Source organism: Encephalitozoon intestinalis (genome assembly GCF_000146465.1).
Source record: "Encephalitozoon intestinalis ATCC 50506 chromosome IX sequence".
Lineage (NCBI taxonomy): Eukaryota > Fungi > Microsporidia > Unikaryonidae > Encephalitozoon > Encephalitozoon intestinalis.
The window spans coordinates 191,744-208,539 of NC_014423.1; the positions used below are offsets into that span (position 1 = coordinate 191,744).

The following is a 16,796-nucleotide window of genomic DNA, read 5'->3' on the forward strand; positions in this document are numbered from 1 at the left end:
CCTGGAAAGCATCATGCCCTGTTTCTTAAACTTCTGTTTACAAAATAATCGTCCAGAACTTCCCCATCAACAACCCCACGATCCTTTAGTTCTAAAACACGGCTGTGGAACATCTCTAGATTAAAGGGAGGATCTATAAACAGATTGCTGAGAAGCCTTACAAATGTAATGGCTTCCTTTTTATCCTGGGGAGTAAATGTAGGTAGAAAAGAGAGGTCAAAGCTGTATTTATGGACCATAAAGTATCTTATAAGGTCCAATGCCATAAACATTAGGCCGTTCTCAATCAGCTTTTCTATCTCTTCCTCAACCTTGCCATTGTCGGCTATCTTCGGCCTTTCAAGGTTATCAAGAATATATGGATACAGATACCCATGATCGTCTTTGACTCTGTTCAACATATTCTTGATACCTTCTACATTAATTCTTGAATACGTTTTAAACTCTCTGGCCGAAGTAAAATTCTTCTTGATGAAATCGACGATATCATCTCGGAACTCATCCCGAAGCTTATTTTTACTTAGGAACTTCTCGGCAACTTCATAAACATTTTCATCATTGTTGAATGAAAGGGTATAATACTTGTTTTCTAGCTCAACCTGGAATGTGTTGTCGTGAGGTTTGATTCCTTCTCCCTTACCGAGAAAAACCCATTCTCCATTAATCTCTTGATATACAGATCCATCAGTCACCCGGAACTTCTGTCCATCTGATATAAACTCTCCATCTTTTAATGGCGCTTCTTTGCTATTTCTAATCTCTTCTAGAATCCTAGAGGCCTCGTCAGAGATATCTGAAGAGTACACATACAGCCTTCCATCACTTCCCCCAACATATACTCTACCTTTCCATCCAAGGACAGCCCAGCATGATGTTGTAGGCACTAGTATCTCCTGAACTAGCTTAAGATCTTCATTAAGTATTACAACTTTTCCATTCTCTCCTGCACATATAATCAGGTCACTATCTCCGTTTGTACAGGAAGATATAGTATACATAAAGTCTTTTGCAGAGTAATGCTTTAAAATCCTTCCGTCCAATGATATCTTGAGAATCATCCCTTCATTGTCGACAGAAATAATGCTTTTATGTAAAAGAGCAACTCCTCGGACATATGAAAGGTTATAGTTAAACGTACAAGCCAGAGTCCCATTCTTAAAAACTCTTACCAACTTGTCGCTACAACCTGTTACAACTGTGTTTTCATTGACAAACTTAGCACTCCAGACAACTGCAGGATGTGGTATCTTCTGTACTATAGTTACGTTCCCGTTAAGTATATGCTTTGTAGTCCAGATAATGGCTGAGCAATCCCATGAACTAGAAACAACAAGATCCCCTACTGTATCTAAACAGCACACGTTGGAGGAATGCTCCTTTATCAATCTCATAGGCTCAACCTTCTGTTCTTCTTTCTGGGCCCCCAGTTCATCCATAGAATACATAACTATACACCCGTTCTGGCATCCGACAAATAAAAATCCGTTTCCAGTCGTGATACAATTGATATATCCCTGCCCAGGCTTAATTTCTGCCCAACAACCAAGTTCATAGCCATAGATTCTTATCACTCCCTCCCGTCCTCCTGTTATAATCATCTCATCGTTTACAAAGAGCGCCTTAACATCGGAGTTGCTAATCTTTTCGATTTTCTCTATTCCTATCATCAACCAGGGTATAAAAAGGTATGTTTAACTAAAGATCATGCCTATTCCGTAAATGGAATCAGATTTTTAATCCTAGTCTTTTATCCCATGCTTCTTTTTATGCTTTTCACTATATTTGTAATCAAAAAATAACTCTTCATTCTTATCTATATCTCTACTGGCATAGAATCCGATTCGCCTGATCCCATTCACAAGCAGAACAAGTGCATTTAGGTTAGAATTTTTCTTCGAATGATTTATAAATCTAGACTCGTTTCCTATGAACCTGGAGTCGATGACATAGAGAGGAACTCCTTCCCTACTGTACAGATCAAACAAGTATGAACATCCTTTCAAATCATAGAAAGTCCCTCTTCTTTCTGCTTCCTCGTTACTTATTATCTCTCCCACATACTCAATGATAAACTTTCCCTTGGATATCTTTTCCTTGGCAAACAGGCCATATCCTTCTATTTTGCTAGACGACACATATATTGGCGACTTCTTACCCAACTGTATATCTCTGTTTCCGCACTGGTTGCATGAACACGTCTGAATACATTCTCTCATTGCTTGTCTACATCTACATTTATTGTCGCATGCCGAAGAGCATCTACATCCTATGAAGAAGTTTTTGCATCCCGCACAAAGACAAGACATTTCACAGTTGGTCTTGTTAGAGATGCATACACATCCATTCTCTTTAGTACAGTTTCCAGAATGGTCGCAAGGTGTAAAAAAGACATTGAAATCAACATTGTTCTTGCTCTTGCTTTCTATCAAATACTTGTGACGTCCTGGCGGAATAGCACAAGAATCTTTTATTTTTGTACAAGGAATGTATTTCTTATACCTAAAGTAGAAAAGCAGGGAAGCTATACATTCATACCCTTGAGACTCCATACAGGCCTCATAAAGGGCGTTATAAGCATTAAAGTCAAGCTCTTCCTTAGTGGATTCCTTGCATGTGATTTTCATTTTCTTGCATATATCTCCACAGATGTCTCTAGCCTCTACAAATGCATTTGTTGGATTCTTCTCAAAACCTACAGGCTTTATGCAAATTCCTTCTGTCTTGGAGTGCCATCTACATCCAAAAATAAAGCATACATTACAAAAGATTCTTCTCATTATTCGAAGTCCATCATCTTTAACACATTCCTCACGGAAACTTGATCTGTCCCAAACATCCAACTTCTTAGGAAGTGTCCCTTTAACAACTTCCTTATCATATGAATAGCATTTCTCTATAAATCCCGTGTTCTTGAATTCTGTGAGATTTATAAATCCTGAGGCACCCGGGATATATGGAATGAATCTTAAAATAGGATCATCCTCTGTTTTTATGCTTGTATTAGTAAAGGTAAAGAAAGTACTTCGAGTTTTTGGTTCTATTCTAGGAATCACTATCTTCTTAACGGAGGGATGGAAGCCGTTGGGTCTTAGATGGTTTTCGGTTGTTGGATTAGTGTTATTGCTTATCATCTTGGCCTCCAAAGCCCTTTTTTTCTTTTCAATCCTATATTTTTAAATCTTGGTACCTGGCTTGATGATGTCCTGCAAGGTAATTTGTTTGTGTTATCTCCAAGACCCATGGGAAACAAGAGACGGCCAAGCTTTGAACAGGAGTTTATTGACTCATTTGTAAGTGATGAAGTTATCAACTGGAAATTTGACCCAATTCTTCTCGATGGAGAGCTTAAGGCTCGTTTAAGCCAGGAATAGATATTAACTGCAAATTTTCCTCCCCAGAATGCAAGTATCTACTTGGCCACTTCCTCCAAGATTCAAGAAGAAGGAACCGCCAAAAATACCGTCCTCATACACAATCTTTGGTGTAGGATATAAGGTAGAAAACGGAGAGCCCACAAGCACTTCATTTTCTTCCGTAGAATTCGATAAAAGCAGACTCAAAGATCTTCTTAACCTTTCCTTTTCCACATTTGTTGAGCTGCTAACATTTCCTCTCGACCATCAAGAGCTTATAGAAACAATAGGTAGCATACATCTTGAAATTAACCAGATTCTCAACGGAGCTAAAAAGATGGAGGCTGTTTCTGAGATTAGAAGAATTAAGAATGATCATACAAGAAATAAAAACCGAATTGCCGAGGAGGTTAGAAGGGGAATATCCGACTTCAAGATATGAGTTATGGAATCTCAATTCTTAGGATATCAGGCAAGACTTAACACTCTAAAGAAAGAATCTTCAAAAAGAATAAACATTCTGTTTCTAATTACGCGGAAGTCCCGTATCTTTCCCTTCTTGGTTGATCTTAATATTGTTGATTGGGAAGTGAATCCAATATCATTCATCTTGAACAGAATTATGTCCTGTGATTCTGTCACTGCCACTAGCATCCCATCGTCTATCTCGAATCCCCGCAATAGTTGGCCTTCAAACTTAACGCCTCCCACAAACTCGGTCCTTGATGTGGGTTCTACTTCCCCATATCTTGGAGAAATGATGTCGATTCTGCTTTCTCCAGAATAGAAAACCAGAAACTCTCTATAGAACCGAACACATTGAATGGGAAATTTATGGATCCTTGGCGATAAATAAATGGGTGCTACACATTGAAACTTGTTCAAGGAGGAAGGAATCCTCCAAACTCTTATTGAGCAGTCTGTTCCACCAGACGCCAGATACCTCAAGTCATCACTTACATCGATAGACAAGACATGGTCTCTATGGCCTGTGTAGCCTCCAAAGACACAGACACACTTTAGTTCCGAGACGTCCCACATCTTTATTGTTGTATCTTCACTACAGCTCAACAGATACTCATCCTTATATCTTTTTATCGAGAAAATTATCCCTCCATGGGCCTGAATATATCCAACAAATGTCCCTTTCGATAGATTCAGGACTTTTATGATTCCAAGACTTCCGCCGAGTGCTAATAAGACATCATTCTGTCTTATAAGAAACTCACTGCATTGAAAGTTCTCGTCTGGATGCTCATCGAGAACTCTTTGGACCATCCTGAGATCGTCGGCATATGATATAATCACAGAGGTTCTTTTTCCAACCAGCGATACTATCTCATATTCATCGCAGATACTCATAAATTCAAGATATGCATTGGGTATTTCTATTGACAAAGCCATAGGGTATTTAGAAAAATGTAACCATCAGCATTCTGTATCAAAAATATAAAATCCTTGGAGATCAATCGATACCGGTGTCCACCCGGGAATCTCCAGATCTTTGTTCACCACTGTTACAAGATGACCTCCGCATCCTGCTCCTGTTATCTTTACTTCAACTCCTATATCCCTCATCCTTCTCACCACCTCCCTCATCTCTCTAGGACAAACTCCCAGCTCATCTAAGAGGTCCTGGCTTTTCCTTATGAGCTTATACAATTCTTCCAAAGTAAATTCTCTTTGAAGTAGCCAATATGCTTCTTCAGAAATCTTCCCTATTTCATCATACAATTCCTTCTTAAGTTCCCCCACCTGGATGGCAGACTGGGTATTCTTAGGTATTCTGCTATTGAAGATAAGTATCTTGAATCGGGAAAGATGGCGAGTCGAGAGCTTCTGCACATTACCCTGTTTAAAAGAGATCAAACCTCCTGTATAACAAGCCAAGACATCAACGCCAGACGCCTTTCCATGAAACATATTTTCTATTGCAAGGGCCTCTCTTGTCATCTTCGAATCTTGGACTCTCCCATATGACAGTAGGAGAGACACTGCAGCACTTGTTCCTAGCCCACATCCCAGAGAAGCTTCCAAGAAGAGAATTGCATCTGATCCAGGAATGCTACATTTGTACTTTTCGATTAGGTCAATATAATTTCCCTCGCCATCAATAACAACAGCCTTATCCCTTGGAGAGGGTTTCATAGCCAGATATCCATATATCTTTATGGAAATAGCCAGGCATCTTGCTCCCGACAAAACACCATGCTCACCAAATAGTATTACTTTCAAAGGAGATCTAGCCAAGTAAGCCATCCCAGGTAGGGGCCCTAGAGGTTTGAATAATTAGGGTTAGAGTCATTCCTTGCTTGGAAAGGAGATTCCTACTGGTCTAGCGGTTAGGATGTCTGCCTTTCAAGCAGGAGGTGGGGGTTCGATTCCCCCGTAGGGAATTCTTTTTTGTTTAAGAAAAAAAGATCAAGCATATCAAAAAACATATATAAATCCAATTTATTTCGATAGAGAGCTTTTTCATTCCTAGAAGTAAAAGAGTAACTGATTCAAACACATATTCACTCGTCATCTAAAGATATGTTGAATCCAAGTGGCTCAAACAAATACCCCTTTCCCCTGAAGAACTTCGAGTGGAATTCAACCCAATTAAGCCTTAGGGCATGAAGACACGATCCAAGACCTTCCATTCCAATGAGAAGGACAATAGTCCCAAGAATGTAAACACCAGAAAGTGCAATAGGTGCAATAAAGCCTTCTTTTCCTATTGTGAACTCATGAAGGACCCTAGTAAGTTGGGCATGGGCAAGAGAGACAGCCCATAGCCTAAGATAGGAAGAGGTATTTGAGATGAGTCCAAGACCGAACTCAACGACATGGATAAACTGATTAATCCACAAACTGGAAATCTCTTCTTTCTTCACCTTGTTTTTGGCTATCATGTATACAGGTTTACCTAGAAGCATCCAAGGAATACAGAGAAGCATGAGAAAGAGTAGACATAGTTGGACTCTATGCTGATATGGATATATTTCCTCTGCAACAACGAATGGATTCGTAAACATGTTCACAAGAACCCCAATTATTGACGGATAGTTCGATGTAACTAGCCACTTGTATATTATTAAAAATACCATGTATCCAACAAAGGAACAGAAGACAATTGTTTGGGGGATAAGAACCCCATATATCTCCACCGGCTCGTTAAAGTACATAGCATTCAAAAAAGAAATAACTATTCCCAAGCTCATGTGAAAGAATCCTATTATTATCGACATTTTCATCTTCATCGAATTGAGAAAGATCATTTCGTTTTTCGAATGGTGCCACATGTGGTCAACACCAAACGGATAGGGCCGTCCTGTGTCTTTGCTCGAGGAAAACAGAGGAATCGTAAGAGAGCCAAAGTCAGAATACAAAAATCCAAAGAACATGGCTGCAAGTGAAAACACAAATATTATATACTTCCCATTGACAATCATCCTTAGAGTCTCCGAGCAGTTCTTGAATTTCTTTGAGTTCTTTATCATGTATACTGATAAGCAAAGAAGTAGCAATCCATGAAACACATCGCCAAACATGCATCCAAAAAGCATAGGAAATGTAAATAGAGAAAACACCGCAGGATTTATCTCTCCATACGACGGAATTGCATAGGTGTTGGTAAGAATCTGAAAGGATTCTGTAAACTCATTCGTTCTGAAGTATGTAGGAGGCATCTCTTCGCTTTCTGTGATTTCAAATGCGAAAAGGCTTGTTCCATCCCCTTTTATCTCATTGATCCTCTTTAACTTTCCTATCTCTTCTCCAAGAATCCAGGCTTCGCCGACAAGGCAATCTCGATCGAAATCAAAGCTTAACTTGTTAAGAGTCTGATATATTTTCGTTTCCTTGTTTAGATAGTACTTCCAGGTATTTGCAAAATGCCGGATCTTGTCTTGTTCCTTTTCTATTGCTTCGTCATTATGATCCTCGATTTGTTGCATCTGACTTATTGTTGCACTTAACTCAAGTAATCCTCGCTTACATTCTCTGAATTTTTTGTGATCTAGCATTCTTCCTCCTAAAGATGAAAATATATCTCTAACCTTCTCTAAAGCTTCACAACCGTGCGCAAGCACAATAAATACCGTTTTTGTTCCTTCTTCTACATCCCTTGTCCTTATGACCAGGTTTCTTCTTAGTGCCTGATGAAGTACCTTTCTTATCAAAAGTTTTTTTCCCCTCTCAACTATCCCAGTCATGAAATCAAACTGAACAAGATGTACTTCTTCTGCAACAGTTCCAAGAAAATTCTCTGTCTCCTCCTGCATATATAGGTCCTCCTTTAACCTTCCCTGGTTTGCATTGGTCTCTTTCTTTATCGACTTCAGCTGGGTCAATCTAGAGAAAAATTTGTTAACCTGCTCCTCCACCTGATCTATATCGCTATGCTTGATTCCCTCGTCAATTTCTCCGACGTCCCCTGTCAAGTATTGCAATCTCGAAATGAGCTTTTCCATATGTGCTATCTCCCTGGTGTACAGTAGATTCTCCGCTTTAATGCTCTTATTAAGATCTTTGAAGTGAAGAAGTCCATTCTTCCCAATCTCGGTTATCGTCTGCTTTGCAGTATCCTTGCTAAAATACATCGATACCAAACACATCTTTTCACTCCTCAACATGACTATTTTGTTTGCTTGTCCTGGTGAAATCAGGGAAGAACTTTTATTTACTTTGTTTCAAATTTGAAAATCTTTGCTTCTCGGAAAAATCGAACAAATGAGGATAGTCATATTTTCCTTTCCGTTTTTGGTAGAGGGGCAGAATAGGGAGGATTTCCGTCTTAGAGATGGTATGCAAGAATAATCTTCTTATGCAAACCCATCCATACCTACTAAAGTATATAAGATGGATAGAAAACCTTCAGTAAAGTGGGAGGAGCCAGAAAGTGATCGAAAGACTGTCCCAAAAAAGATAGAAAGGCCAAGCGTCTCAACATTGGACTTTTGGAACCGGGAGCTTGAAAATCCGCTGGATTCAGATAAGGATCAAGACGAATCTACCGATATGGATGCGTTTTTCACTTCTACAGGCTGTTTGGAGAATGAAAAGGAAAGGGAATTTCTGGTGTATTCGAAATTTACTGTACGGGAAATCAAAAGATCGACTGATTCCGTGGTGTTAGTAGGTGACAAGGTTGAATGCCATCTTTCAGGAGAATGGTGCGAGACAGAGTATAGAGTAAACGACCGGATCACTGTTCTTCACTGCATCTGTTGCAATGAGCAGGATGAAACATCTGATATTGATTACCTGGATGAGATCTTCGAGTCTGAATGTGGAGATCACTCTATGATTGAAGAAAAAGAAAATTCAGGCCAAAGTATCTTGAGAAATCGAATCTTTGTTACAAATACGGAAAACTACCTCCTCATTGAGGATGATCCCATCTCCATCACAACACTGTGTGAGTCCTTGTCATGCAAAAATAAGCGCTATATCAACACCAAGATTGCCTCTATAAGGTTTTCTTATACCGACCTAAGAGTTCTTATTGGAGTAGTGGTTCATTCTGTGATGGAAAAGGCTCTAGTTGAAAGGAACTTCTCTTTTGACTTCTTAACAAGGCAAACGAAGGCAAAGATTTCTAAAAATGTTGCTCTGATGCATAGATGTGGTATTGATGAAAGGACAGCTCTTAATGAATCACTGAAGTTAATAAAGAACATATACCTGTTCCGGGATCACAGGTTTGAGGTTGTTGAGACGGAAAAAAAGCTCATGTCACTCTTGTTTAACATCAAAGGGAATGCAGATGCAATTGGGGAAGACTCGGTCCTCGAGATAAAGAGCACCAAGTCTCAAAGAGCAGAACATCGTGCACAAGTAATCTTGTATGCTCTCATGCTTAGGGAAAAAACAGGAAGAGACTTTTCTCCGTGTTTGTACTATATTCCTACAAGAGAGATGGTTGAAGTTAAGCTAAAGCATCAAGAAATTCGAAGTCTGTTAAACCTTAGAAATAAGATTGCTGTTACAAGTGAACCGTGTGAATGTACATGCGACGATTTTAGTTGCAATGCTCTGCTTAAGATAAAATCTCTCGACGAGACACATTTTCTAAGAAGTCAGCTAGACGCAATAGATTCAGAAGAAGGAAGGACAGCAGAGTCATTTATTCCAGTTATACTTCGTTATCAAAATAATACTTTAGTTAGGCTGGATATTCAAGGAGTTTTTTCTCCCAACAACATATATCTGAGTTTGTTCAGCTCTGACTTTGTAAGAATCTCAAAGGGGATTGTTGAGGAGATTAATGGAAATAGACTATTGGTAAGACTAAACGAAGAAATACTTTTCAAAGATAGAGAAAAGCTTTATGTGTCTTTTGGAGTCTCAGACATATTCTTCAGGTTTATGAGGTTTTCACTTGTTCATATTGCCTATCCAAGATACTGCACACCAGAGGTGATAGGAGGATTCACCCTCCCTATGGAAAAGATGGGCCTTGGTTTGGAAAACGGTTTTGATGAGCCAAACTCGGGAGACGGAGATTCTCTTTTGACTGAAGAATTGGAGGAGTGTCTTAAAAGTGATAAAGAGGTTTTGGAAAATGACAAGGAAAAAATCAAAGCGGATGGGAATGGTGGAGATAAAACCTCTTCTAACATATCAGAAATACATACGAGTTATGAGTTGGACGATCACAAAATCACAATACCCGAAGTTTATCGGGAGGAGTTCTTAAAGCTCAACGATGATCAACGCTCTGCATTATTTTTGTCCCTGAACTGTAAGAACTACAGAATTATACATGGAATGCCGGGGACGGGAAAAAGTACCCTAATATGCCTCTTAATTAAGATTCTTGTTTATCTCAAAAAGAAAGTTCTTCTGATATGCTACACGAATCTTGCACTGGCAAATATTACAAAGAAGTTAAGCGGAATTAGAGTGTACACTGCCGGAAAGGAGGGCTTTTTCTTCAAAACAACCGAAGAGGCCAAGTTGTTCTTTGATAATATTGAACTGGTAGTAGGAACATGTTTTTCGTTTTCCGATCCTATCTATTTAAATAGACGGTTTGACTTCTGTGTAGTTGATGAGGGTTCTCAAATGCACCTACTTCTAACCTTGATACCTATAAGCATTTCTTCGAAGTTTGTGATAGTAGGGGATCATCTCCAACTAAAACCTCTTTCTAGATGTTCTAAGGACCTGAGTATTTCACTTTTTGAGTATTTACTTGGAAAAGATTACTCCAAACTTAGGACACAATACAGGATGGGAAATGAGATTATGAGGCTGTCAAACACCCTTTTCTACAGTAACCAACTTCTTGGGGAGAAGAGGCCATCGAAGGTTGAGTTTATAGACACCGATATCATAGATTTCATGGCATTAGTACCTTCTTTTGAAAAATGCACTATCCTCTGCTATTTCAATGCACAGGTAGATACTATAAGAGAAATGACTAGATGTATTGTAGAAACGGTGGATAGGTTTCAAGGGAGTGAAAGTGACAAGGTTGTTGTTGTCTTTGATCCTATTTCCAAGTGTGAAGTGATGGAGAGCAGCGAAAGGCTTAACGTGGCATTGACAAGGGCCAAGAAGCACCTTGTTCTTGCAGGGAGCAGGACAAAAATGATGGAAATAGACATATTGAAGAGACTTATAAGTATCTTGTAAGAATATCCAAGATAGTTGGTCAATCTTCATTTCATTTTTGAGTCTGAGTAGTTTATGCCCCAACACCAGATGTTGTTCTATGAGTTTTTCAAATCCAACATAGGAAAACGGATTTTTGTGATGTTGAAAGCTGGAGTGTATGTGTCTGGAGTGCTAAACAGCATAGATCCATACCTCAACTTGAATCTCGAGGAAGTGGAGATCCTTAGCGACCACCCTGGATTGAGTGGGACTTCTCTGTGCTCAATACGAGGGTCGTCTATAAAATATATCCTTGCAGATAGAGATGCAGGATTACTTCAAGGAGTGAATGCTGGAAGCAGGCTTAGAATGATACTTGACAAATGTTATTGACGTCTGTTAATTGAATAGGAAATAAACTACTGGCTTAAGGATTATTACTATTACTATTTGTTACTCTCTTTCAACCCCATTTATTTGAGCTTAATGAAAGGTTATAAGCGACAATCGAGGGAATCGACTATTGTGAAGAAATTTCTGAAAGAACATCTGAACGAAGGAACTACAAAGTCTACATGCGAAAAGATATATCAGCTTTCACAGCGTGTGGCTAAAGCTAGAATGAGCAAAAGACTCCTTTCGGAGATCATAAAGGTATCTAAAGTTTTTGTAGATGATTATGCAGAAAAAACCCGGGGAATGAGCTCAAAAGATACAGGAAGATGTCTTTACTCGTTTGATTGTCTTTGGAGTAGAAGCATGAATCTCTTTGGGAAAGTGTTCTGTCCAATTATACGAACTAGAAGGAAGTTTATAGACCGTTTATCTTCAAAGTTATTTATGCAATTTGTGAAGAACATCGAGGATAAGATAGTAAAATTTATAATAGACAATATAAGAGAGGAAATACAGAAAGTAGAAACTAATAGGAGAACAAGTAAACCTGAATCCAGTAGTTTGGAATCCTCTTCTAACAAAAAGCAGAAGCTAAGCCAAGACGAGCCTGGAAAATTGGGGGAGCTTAAGGAAAGGGACTTTGGTGTATTTGAATCGCTTTCCAGAAAGGAGAAAATTTCAACTTTAATCGGCATACTTCAAGGTAGGGGATGCTTCGATCTGTTTCTAGAAAGAGTTGTTGGGAGCTTAACTTCGGTCCTTGATGAAAAGATAGATAGGGAAGGTCTTGGGATTTTAGCAATAAAGAGACTTATTGACGAGCAGAGAAAAGCCGGGTATATGAAGGACTACTTCTATGCAGTTGAATCGAATCTGATGAGAAAAATAGTTATAAAATATACTAATGAGGAGATTTTCAAAATGCTGGACAAAGAGGATGAAATGAGATTATGTATGGGATTTTTTTGTGCCTCCAACGAGGAGAAAAGGCTTATGGAGGCTTTGGATGTGTATTTCAGGAAAATAATGGGAAATCCTTCTATTGATGACTTTATTGGAAAATACTACTGGATCTACCTCAAGTTTAGAGAACTAGAAAATAGCAAGGATGGAGGATACGAAAGGATTATAGAAGGAATTAGAAACTGTAAGAAAGACATTCTAAAGTTAGATGCAGAGTGTGTTGTTGAGTGCGTATGCAGATGGACGGATTCGTTTCTAAGAGGAAAAATAATCATCCAGGAGAACACCATTGAAGGGATGGAAAGTCCAATTTTTATTCCAGGGAGCGAAAGGAAGGAAGTGATAAATGTAGAAAGAGTTTTAAAGAAAATAGGGATAGACTCTCTTCTTGAAGGTAATGGATGGAGAGAGTATCTTGTATTGAATATTTTCGATATGATTGGAGAAATGTTTCGTTTCTGCGATTACAAGGAGATGTTTGAAACGACATTACAAGGCAGATTGGGAAGTAGACTTGTCTCTGGATCGTCTATATCAATGGACTGGGAGATTCGACTAATTGATAAGATTGATTCCGGTAGAAGCACCATAGACAAGATGAGATGCATGATAAAAGACTTTATGGAAACAGAACAATTCATGGGCCATGATATTCTGCTTCTTCGGGGATGTAAGTGGCCTAGATATGAAGAGACTATCCTTAGGATCCCAGATGTTGAGGAAGTCAAGAAAAGGTACAATCACGTGGTAAAAAACAAAAGAAAGATAATCAGATGGAACGATCTGTTATCATCCTGTGAAATTGAGTTTTTGGGACGTATGGTGAGAGTTACATTGCCTCAATACCTAATGATGAAGCTTTTGGTTGAAAAGGATAGGACGGCTGAGGATTTGAAGATTTGCAAATCCTGGGACAAGAATCTTGAAGTATTGGTTAAGAAAGGGTTGGTGAAGGTGGAAGGAAAAAGACATTTTTTGAACATGGATTATTGGAAAGGGGACTTTCCCATGGACTCGATGATTCCTGATATGTTCCCGTTGCTAGGACCGCAGAAAATCATAAAGATGTTTGATGAATCTGAGTCTTATAAGGATCTTTTAGATTGTAAAATAATAAAGGAAATGAAAGCTAATAAGACACTGAGCAAAAGTGGTCTCAAAGAACTGCTAAATAAGACGTATCCACAGGAAATTCTCGATGAAAGAATAGACAGCTTGGCAAACCGAGAGTTTTTGAGTGTTGAGGGAGAGAATATAAAGTATGTTCCATGATTCCCAAGTGTTCTCCATTTCCATTCTGCAAAGCGTTTATTGGATCCCTATTTTTTTGTAAAATCCAATTAAGGTCTTTGAAATTCCGAAAATCCCCCTGGAAACTATTTCATAAAAATGTTTCTCCCTTGGAGTGCAATGAATTCAGAAGCTCGGATTAAAAAGATAATGGAGGAGACAGGATGTTCACTAGAGGTTGCAAAAAAAGCGGAGCAAGAATCCCAAGGTAACTTGAATGCGGCTATAGAAATGGCTAAGAAAAAAGGAAATGTTTTGTATTCAGGGGGAAACAGTGGGCTATATGTTGAGGAAAACCCATCGCGAAAGTCAATAACTCAATACAAAAATGGAATCCTGGTGGAGGATAAGTTCTATGATTTTTCCGTAGATAATAATATCAGACTCAAGGACATGCTGGAAAAAGGAACTTTTGATGCATCACTTCTTGTTTTGGAGGGAGATACAGCCGAAGTCATCTACAGTGAAAGGTTGGATGAGGAATACAAAGAAAAAAAGCCCCAGGAACCTTCTAAGGTAACAGCCTCGTTTGTAGGGGAAGGAAGGCAGATTGGGAACTCCAGCAGAGATATTCCTTGTAATAATATTGAAGACACGTTAGAAATAGTCCATGATGGTGATACAGTATTCAAAGTTATGATAGGGAGCAAAAGAGTCACGGTGAAAATGCACAAGTTTCAAACAGTTGGCGATTTCTTCGATTATATGGAGAGATATTATGACTTCGGGCTTGTTTTGTCTACCAATGGAAAAGAGATTCCCCCTAGCCATAGTGTTGAAGAAATATCAAACAAACTTGTTCTCCTTAGCAGAAGATAGGTTTAATAAAAATGATTAAATTTATTAAGTGGTGGCCAATTTTATTTTTTCTGGTGTTTATCACTTCTATATGTTCACAATGCTATGCAGGTTTATTATTTTGTTTCGGGAGGCCGAAAACTCTCACAGGCATTTCTAAGTCTGATAACATTGTCTTTACTGAAAGAAAAGCTGAGAAAACCAAACATTTCGCAGGGAAAATACAAACTTGCATACACTAACTCTATTTCTTTATACGGTTCTCTACCTAGAATAAGTATCTTGTCCATCCTCTCCACAGAAAGTTTCCATAGCTTATTAATACATGGGACAATACAGTCTTCCCCACTGTAAACGAAAATCTCTTCTCCCTTATCTCCTTCAGTAGCTTCTGGAGTATCTCTCGCAACTTTAATGAGTCCTTTTTCTTGGAGTAGAGCAAGTACCCCGTACATCCTAAGGTACAGACTTGGGAAATGGAAGTTGTAGTCTAGAACTTCAAACAACTCTGACTCATAATTAAAAATGTTTTTCTTATTGGATCCCGGGAGCCTTTTTATAAGAGTATCTATATTGCCATGGAGATCCTCACACTTAGAAGCAACTATTACTATCGCATATATGACATCCCTCATTTCTTTTTTGCCTCTAAGCATTTTACCAATGGCCCTATCGAATATTTGTATAGATGTACTCCTTACCGTAACAGGTAAGTCTAATTTTATGCATGCCTCTATAATCTCCCATCTGTATCCTATGATCCTCTCTACAGAGTTTTCCATTCAAGGGTGCGGACAAGTCTTTATATTAGTGTGTTCCTGCATGAAATTCGTTTGTATCATACATCTCCAATCTTAAATTACAGAGAAGAATTTACAAATCGATTCTGGAAACGTTGCAAGCTTGGACTGTGTAAACAAATAAGATTGCCTATGAAAAGTAGATTCTATTCTGATGAATAAGGCCCTTTATTATTTCAGAAGCTTTCGGAGATCGGAATTCAGATCTCCAGCTTTCTTCAGTACCTTATGGACTGCCATTTCAAAGTCCTCTTGTGTTACATGGACTCTTCTTTCTCTCAGAGCATACATTCCAGCTTCTGTGCATACAGCCTTAACCTCTGCTCCAGAGCATCCGACCATCTTGCTTGCTATTGTCTCAAGATCGATACCTTTGGTAAGATTCATCTTTCTTGAGTGAATCTTCAGGATCTCAAGCCTTGCGGATTCTTTCGGCTGGGGAAACTCAATCTTCCTATCAATCCTTCCAGTCCTCAGTAGAGCAGGATCAAGAATATCAATTCTGTTAGTTGCCATTATAACTTTGATGTTATTATGGGACTCGAATCCATCGAGCTGGTTGAGCAATTCAAGCATGGTCCTCTGAACTTCACTATCACTTCCCTTGTTTGAATCTCCTCTTGTAGATCCAATAGAGTCGATCTCATCCATAAATATTATGGACGGGGCATGCTCTCTAGCCATAACAAAAAGTTCCCTCACCAATCTAGATCCTTCTCCAATGTATTTCTGAACAAGCTCCGACCCAGAAACTCTTATGAACTTGCATTGGGTGTGATGAGCTACAGCTCTTGCCAACAGGGTTTTGCCTGTTCCGGGAGGACCGTACAGAAGAACTCCTTTTGGCTGGGCAATCCCAAGATTCTCAAATAGCTCAGGATGTTTTATTGGAAGCTCAATGACTTCCCGAATTTCCTTAATTTGTTCATCAAGGCCTCCTATCATTTGATATGTAGAATCAGGAACTTTTTCAACCATCATAAGAGATACAAGCGGATCTACTTTTGTAGGAAGTATTCTATGAACATCATATGAGTCACTGCGGAGAGCAACTCTTACCCCGGGCTTGAGATCATCATAATTTACTCCAGGCTCTACTTTTGCTAAGTACTTTCCATCTGGATTTGTTTTAACTAAGACTTGCATTTTTCCCATTTTTTCTACAATCACTCCAACATTAGAGCTGGGTTCCTGCACAATAGATATTTCCTCCCTAAGAAATCTGACCCTTCTGTTCAACTCTGCCCTCTTCTGTTCCAAAACCCGAAGGACTTTACTCTTCTTGGCTATAAGCACCTCAAGATGGTCCAGTTTGTTGCTATAGAAGTTTTTGCAAAATCCCTCCACCATCTCAAGGGATTGTATTAGGATTAGATTTTCATTCAACAAACAAACAACTTTTCGGGCACAGGAAGACTTAGTAAATTCAAGGCATATTCATTATGGAAGAGATCAAGAAGTCCTCTTTGGCATAGATGTCTCGTCCAGTAAAGTTGGAAGTGTGGCTGAAGTTTACATCCTGGACATATATCGGCTGGATTAGCTTAGTGGTAGAGCATGGCGTTGTGGCCGCCAAGATGCGGGTTCGATTCCCGCATTCAGCACTTTT

General features: G+C 39.0%; 13 protein-coding genes and 2 non-coding genes across 15 annotated transcripts; 8 read left to right on the forward strand and 7 right to left on the reverse strand.

The window, feature by feature from the left end:
• Positions 1 to 11: 11 nt before the first annotated feature.
• Eint_091760 (putative phospholipase activating protein) lies at positions 12 to 1,667 on the reverse strand (the record flags this gene model as incomplete). Its single annotated transcript, XM_003073618.1, has 1 exon — positions 12 to 1,667. One exon carries the CDS (start codon positions 1,665 to 1,667, stop codon positions 12 to 14), a length of 1,656 nt encoding a protein of 551 aa, XP_003073664.1.
• A 72-nt stretch (positions 1,668 to 1,739) lies between these two features.
• Positions 1,740 to 3,131, reverse strand: Eint_091770 (SET domain-containing protein; the record flags this gene model as incomplete). Its single annotated transcript, XM_003073619.1, has 1 exon — positions 1,740 to 3,131. The coding sequence occupies one exon, from the start codon at positions 3,129 to 3,131 to the stop codon at positions 1,740 to 1,742; it is 1,392 nt and encodes a 463-aa protein (XP_003073665.1).
• Positions 3,132 to 3,239: 108 nt separating this feature from the next.
• Positions 3,240 to 3,371, forward strand: Eint_091775 (uncharacterized protein; the record flags this gene model as incomplete). Its single annotated transcript, XM_009163636.1, has 1 exon — positions 3,240 to 3,371. The coding sequence occupies one exon, from the start codon at positions 3,240 to 3,242 to the stop codon at positions 3,369 to 3,371; it is 132 nt and encodes a 43-aa protein (XP_009161900.1).
• A 28-nt stretch (positions 3,372 to 3,399) lies between these two features.
• On the forward strand, positions 3,400 to 3,795 carry Eint_091780 (uncharacterized protein; the record flags this gene model as incomplete). The annotated part of the gene is made up of 1 exon (XM_003073620.1): positions 3,400 to 3,795. One exon carries the CDS (start codon positions 3,400 to 3,402, stop codon positions 3,793 to 3,795), a length of 396 nt encoding a protein of 131 aa, XP_003073666.1.
• A 26-nt stretch (positions 3,796 to 3,821) lies between these two features.
• On the reverse strand, positions 3,822 to 4,757 carry Eint_091790 (WD40 domain-binding protein; the record flags this gene model as incomplete). Its single annotated transcript, XM_003073621.1, has 1 exon — positions 3,822 to 4,757. One exon carries the CDS (start codon positions 4,755 to 4,757, stop codon positions 3,822 to 3,824), a length of 936 nt encoding a protein of 311 aa, XP_003073667.1.
• A 24-nt stretch (positions 4,758 to 4,781) lies between these two features.
• Positions 4,782 to 5,612, reverse strand: Eint_091800 (mevalonate kinase; the record flags this gene model as incomplete). The annotated part of the gene is made up of 1 exon (XM_003073622.1): positions 4,782 to 5,612. The coding sequence occupies one exon, from the start codon at positions 5,610 to 5,612 to the stop codon at positions 4,782 to 4,784; it is 831 nt and encodes a 276-aa protein (XP_003073668.1).
• A 65-nt stretch (positions 5,613 to 5,677) lies between these two features.
• Positions 5,678 to 5,749, forward strand: Eint_091810. Its single transcript has one exon. It is a non-coding gene; the product is annotated as a tRNA-Glu (tRNA).
• A 120-nt stretch (positions 5,750 to 5,869) lies between these two features.
• Eint_091820 (V-type ATP synthase) lies at positions 5,870 to 7,972 on the reverse strand (the record flags this gene model as incomplete). Its single annotated transcript, XM_003073623.1, has 1 exon — positions 5,870 to 7,972. The coding sequence occupies one exon, from the start codon at positions 7,970 to 7,972 to the stop codon at positions 5,870 to 5,872; it is 2,103 nt and encodes a 700-aa protein (XP_003073669.1).
• A 226-nt stretch (positions 7,973 to 8,198) lies between these two features.
• Eint_091830 (DNA helicase) lies at positions 8,199 to 10,979 on the forward strand (the record flags this gene model as incomplete). The annotated part of the gene is made up of 1 exon (XM_003073624.1): positions 8,199 to 10,979. The coding sequence occupies one exon, from the start codon at positions 8,199 to 8,201 to the stop codon at positions 10,977 to 10,979; it is 2,781 nt and encodes a 926-aa protein (XP_003073670.1).
• Positions 10,980 to 11,048: 69 nt separating this feature from the next.
• Positions 11,049 to 11,333, forward strand: Eint_091840 (U6 snRNA-associated ribonucleoprotein; the record flags this gene model as incomplete). The annotated part of the gene is made up of 1 exon (XM_003073625.1): positions 11,049 to 11,333. One exon carries the CDS (start codon positions 11,049 to 11,051, stop codon positions 11,331 to 11,333), a length of 285 nt encoding a protein of 94 aa, XP_003073671.1.
• A 93-nt stretch (positions 11,334 to 11,426) lies between these two features.
• On the forward strand, positions 11,427 to 13,571 carry Eint_091850 (uncharacterized protein; the record flags this gene model as incomplete). The annotated part of the gene is made up of 1 exon (XM_003073626.1): positions 11,427 to 13,571. The coding sequence occupies one exon, from the start codon at positions 11,427 to 11,429 to the stop codon at positions 13,569 to 13,571; it is 2,145 nt and encodes a 714-aa protein (XP_003073672.1).
• A 138-nt stretch (positions 13,572 to 13,709) lies between these two features.
• On the forward strand, positions 13,710 to 14,408 carry Eint_091860 (uncharacterized protein; the record flags this gene model as incomplete). Its single annotated transcript, XM_003073627.2, has 1 exon — positions 13,710 to 14,408. The coding sequence occupies one exon, from the start codon at positions 13,710 to 13,712 to the stop codon at positions 14,406 to 14,408; it is 699 nt and encodes a 232-aa protein (XP_003073673.2).
• A 95-nt stretch (positions 14,409 to 14,503) lies between these two features.
• Eint_091870 (nucleotide excision repair factor TFIIH/TFIIK subunit cyclin H-like protein) lies at positions 14,504 to 15,169 on the reverse strand (the record flags this gene model as incomplete). The annotated part of the gene is made up of 1 exon (XM_003073628.2): positions 14,504 to 15,169. The coding sequence occupies one exon, from the start codon at positions 15,167 to 15,169 to the stop codon at positions 14,504 to 14,506; it is 666 nt and encodes a 221-aa protein (XP_003073674.2).
• A 189-nt stretch (positions 15,170 to 15,358) lies between these two features.
• On the reverse strand, positions 15,359 to 16,537 carry Eint_091880 (26S proteasome regulatory subunit 8; the record flags this gene model as incomplete). Its single annotated transcript, XM_003073629.1, has 1 exon — positions 15,359 to 16,537. The coding sequence occupies one exon, from the start codon at positions 16,535 to 16,537 to the stop codon at positions 15,359 to 15,361; it is 1,179 nt and encodes a 392-aa protein (XP_003073675.1).
• Positions 16,538 to 16,720: 183 nt separating this feature from the next.
• On the forward strand, positions 16,721 to 16,791 carry Eint_091890. Its single transcript has one exon. It is a non-coding gene; the product is annotated as a tRNA-His (tRNA).
• Positions 16,792 to 16,796: the final 5 nt, after the last annotated feature.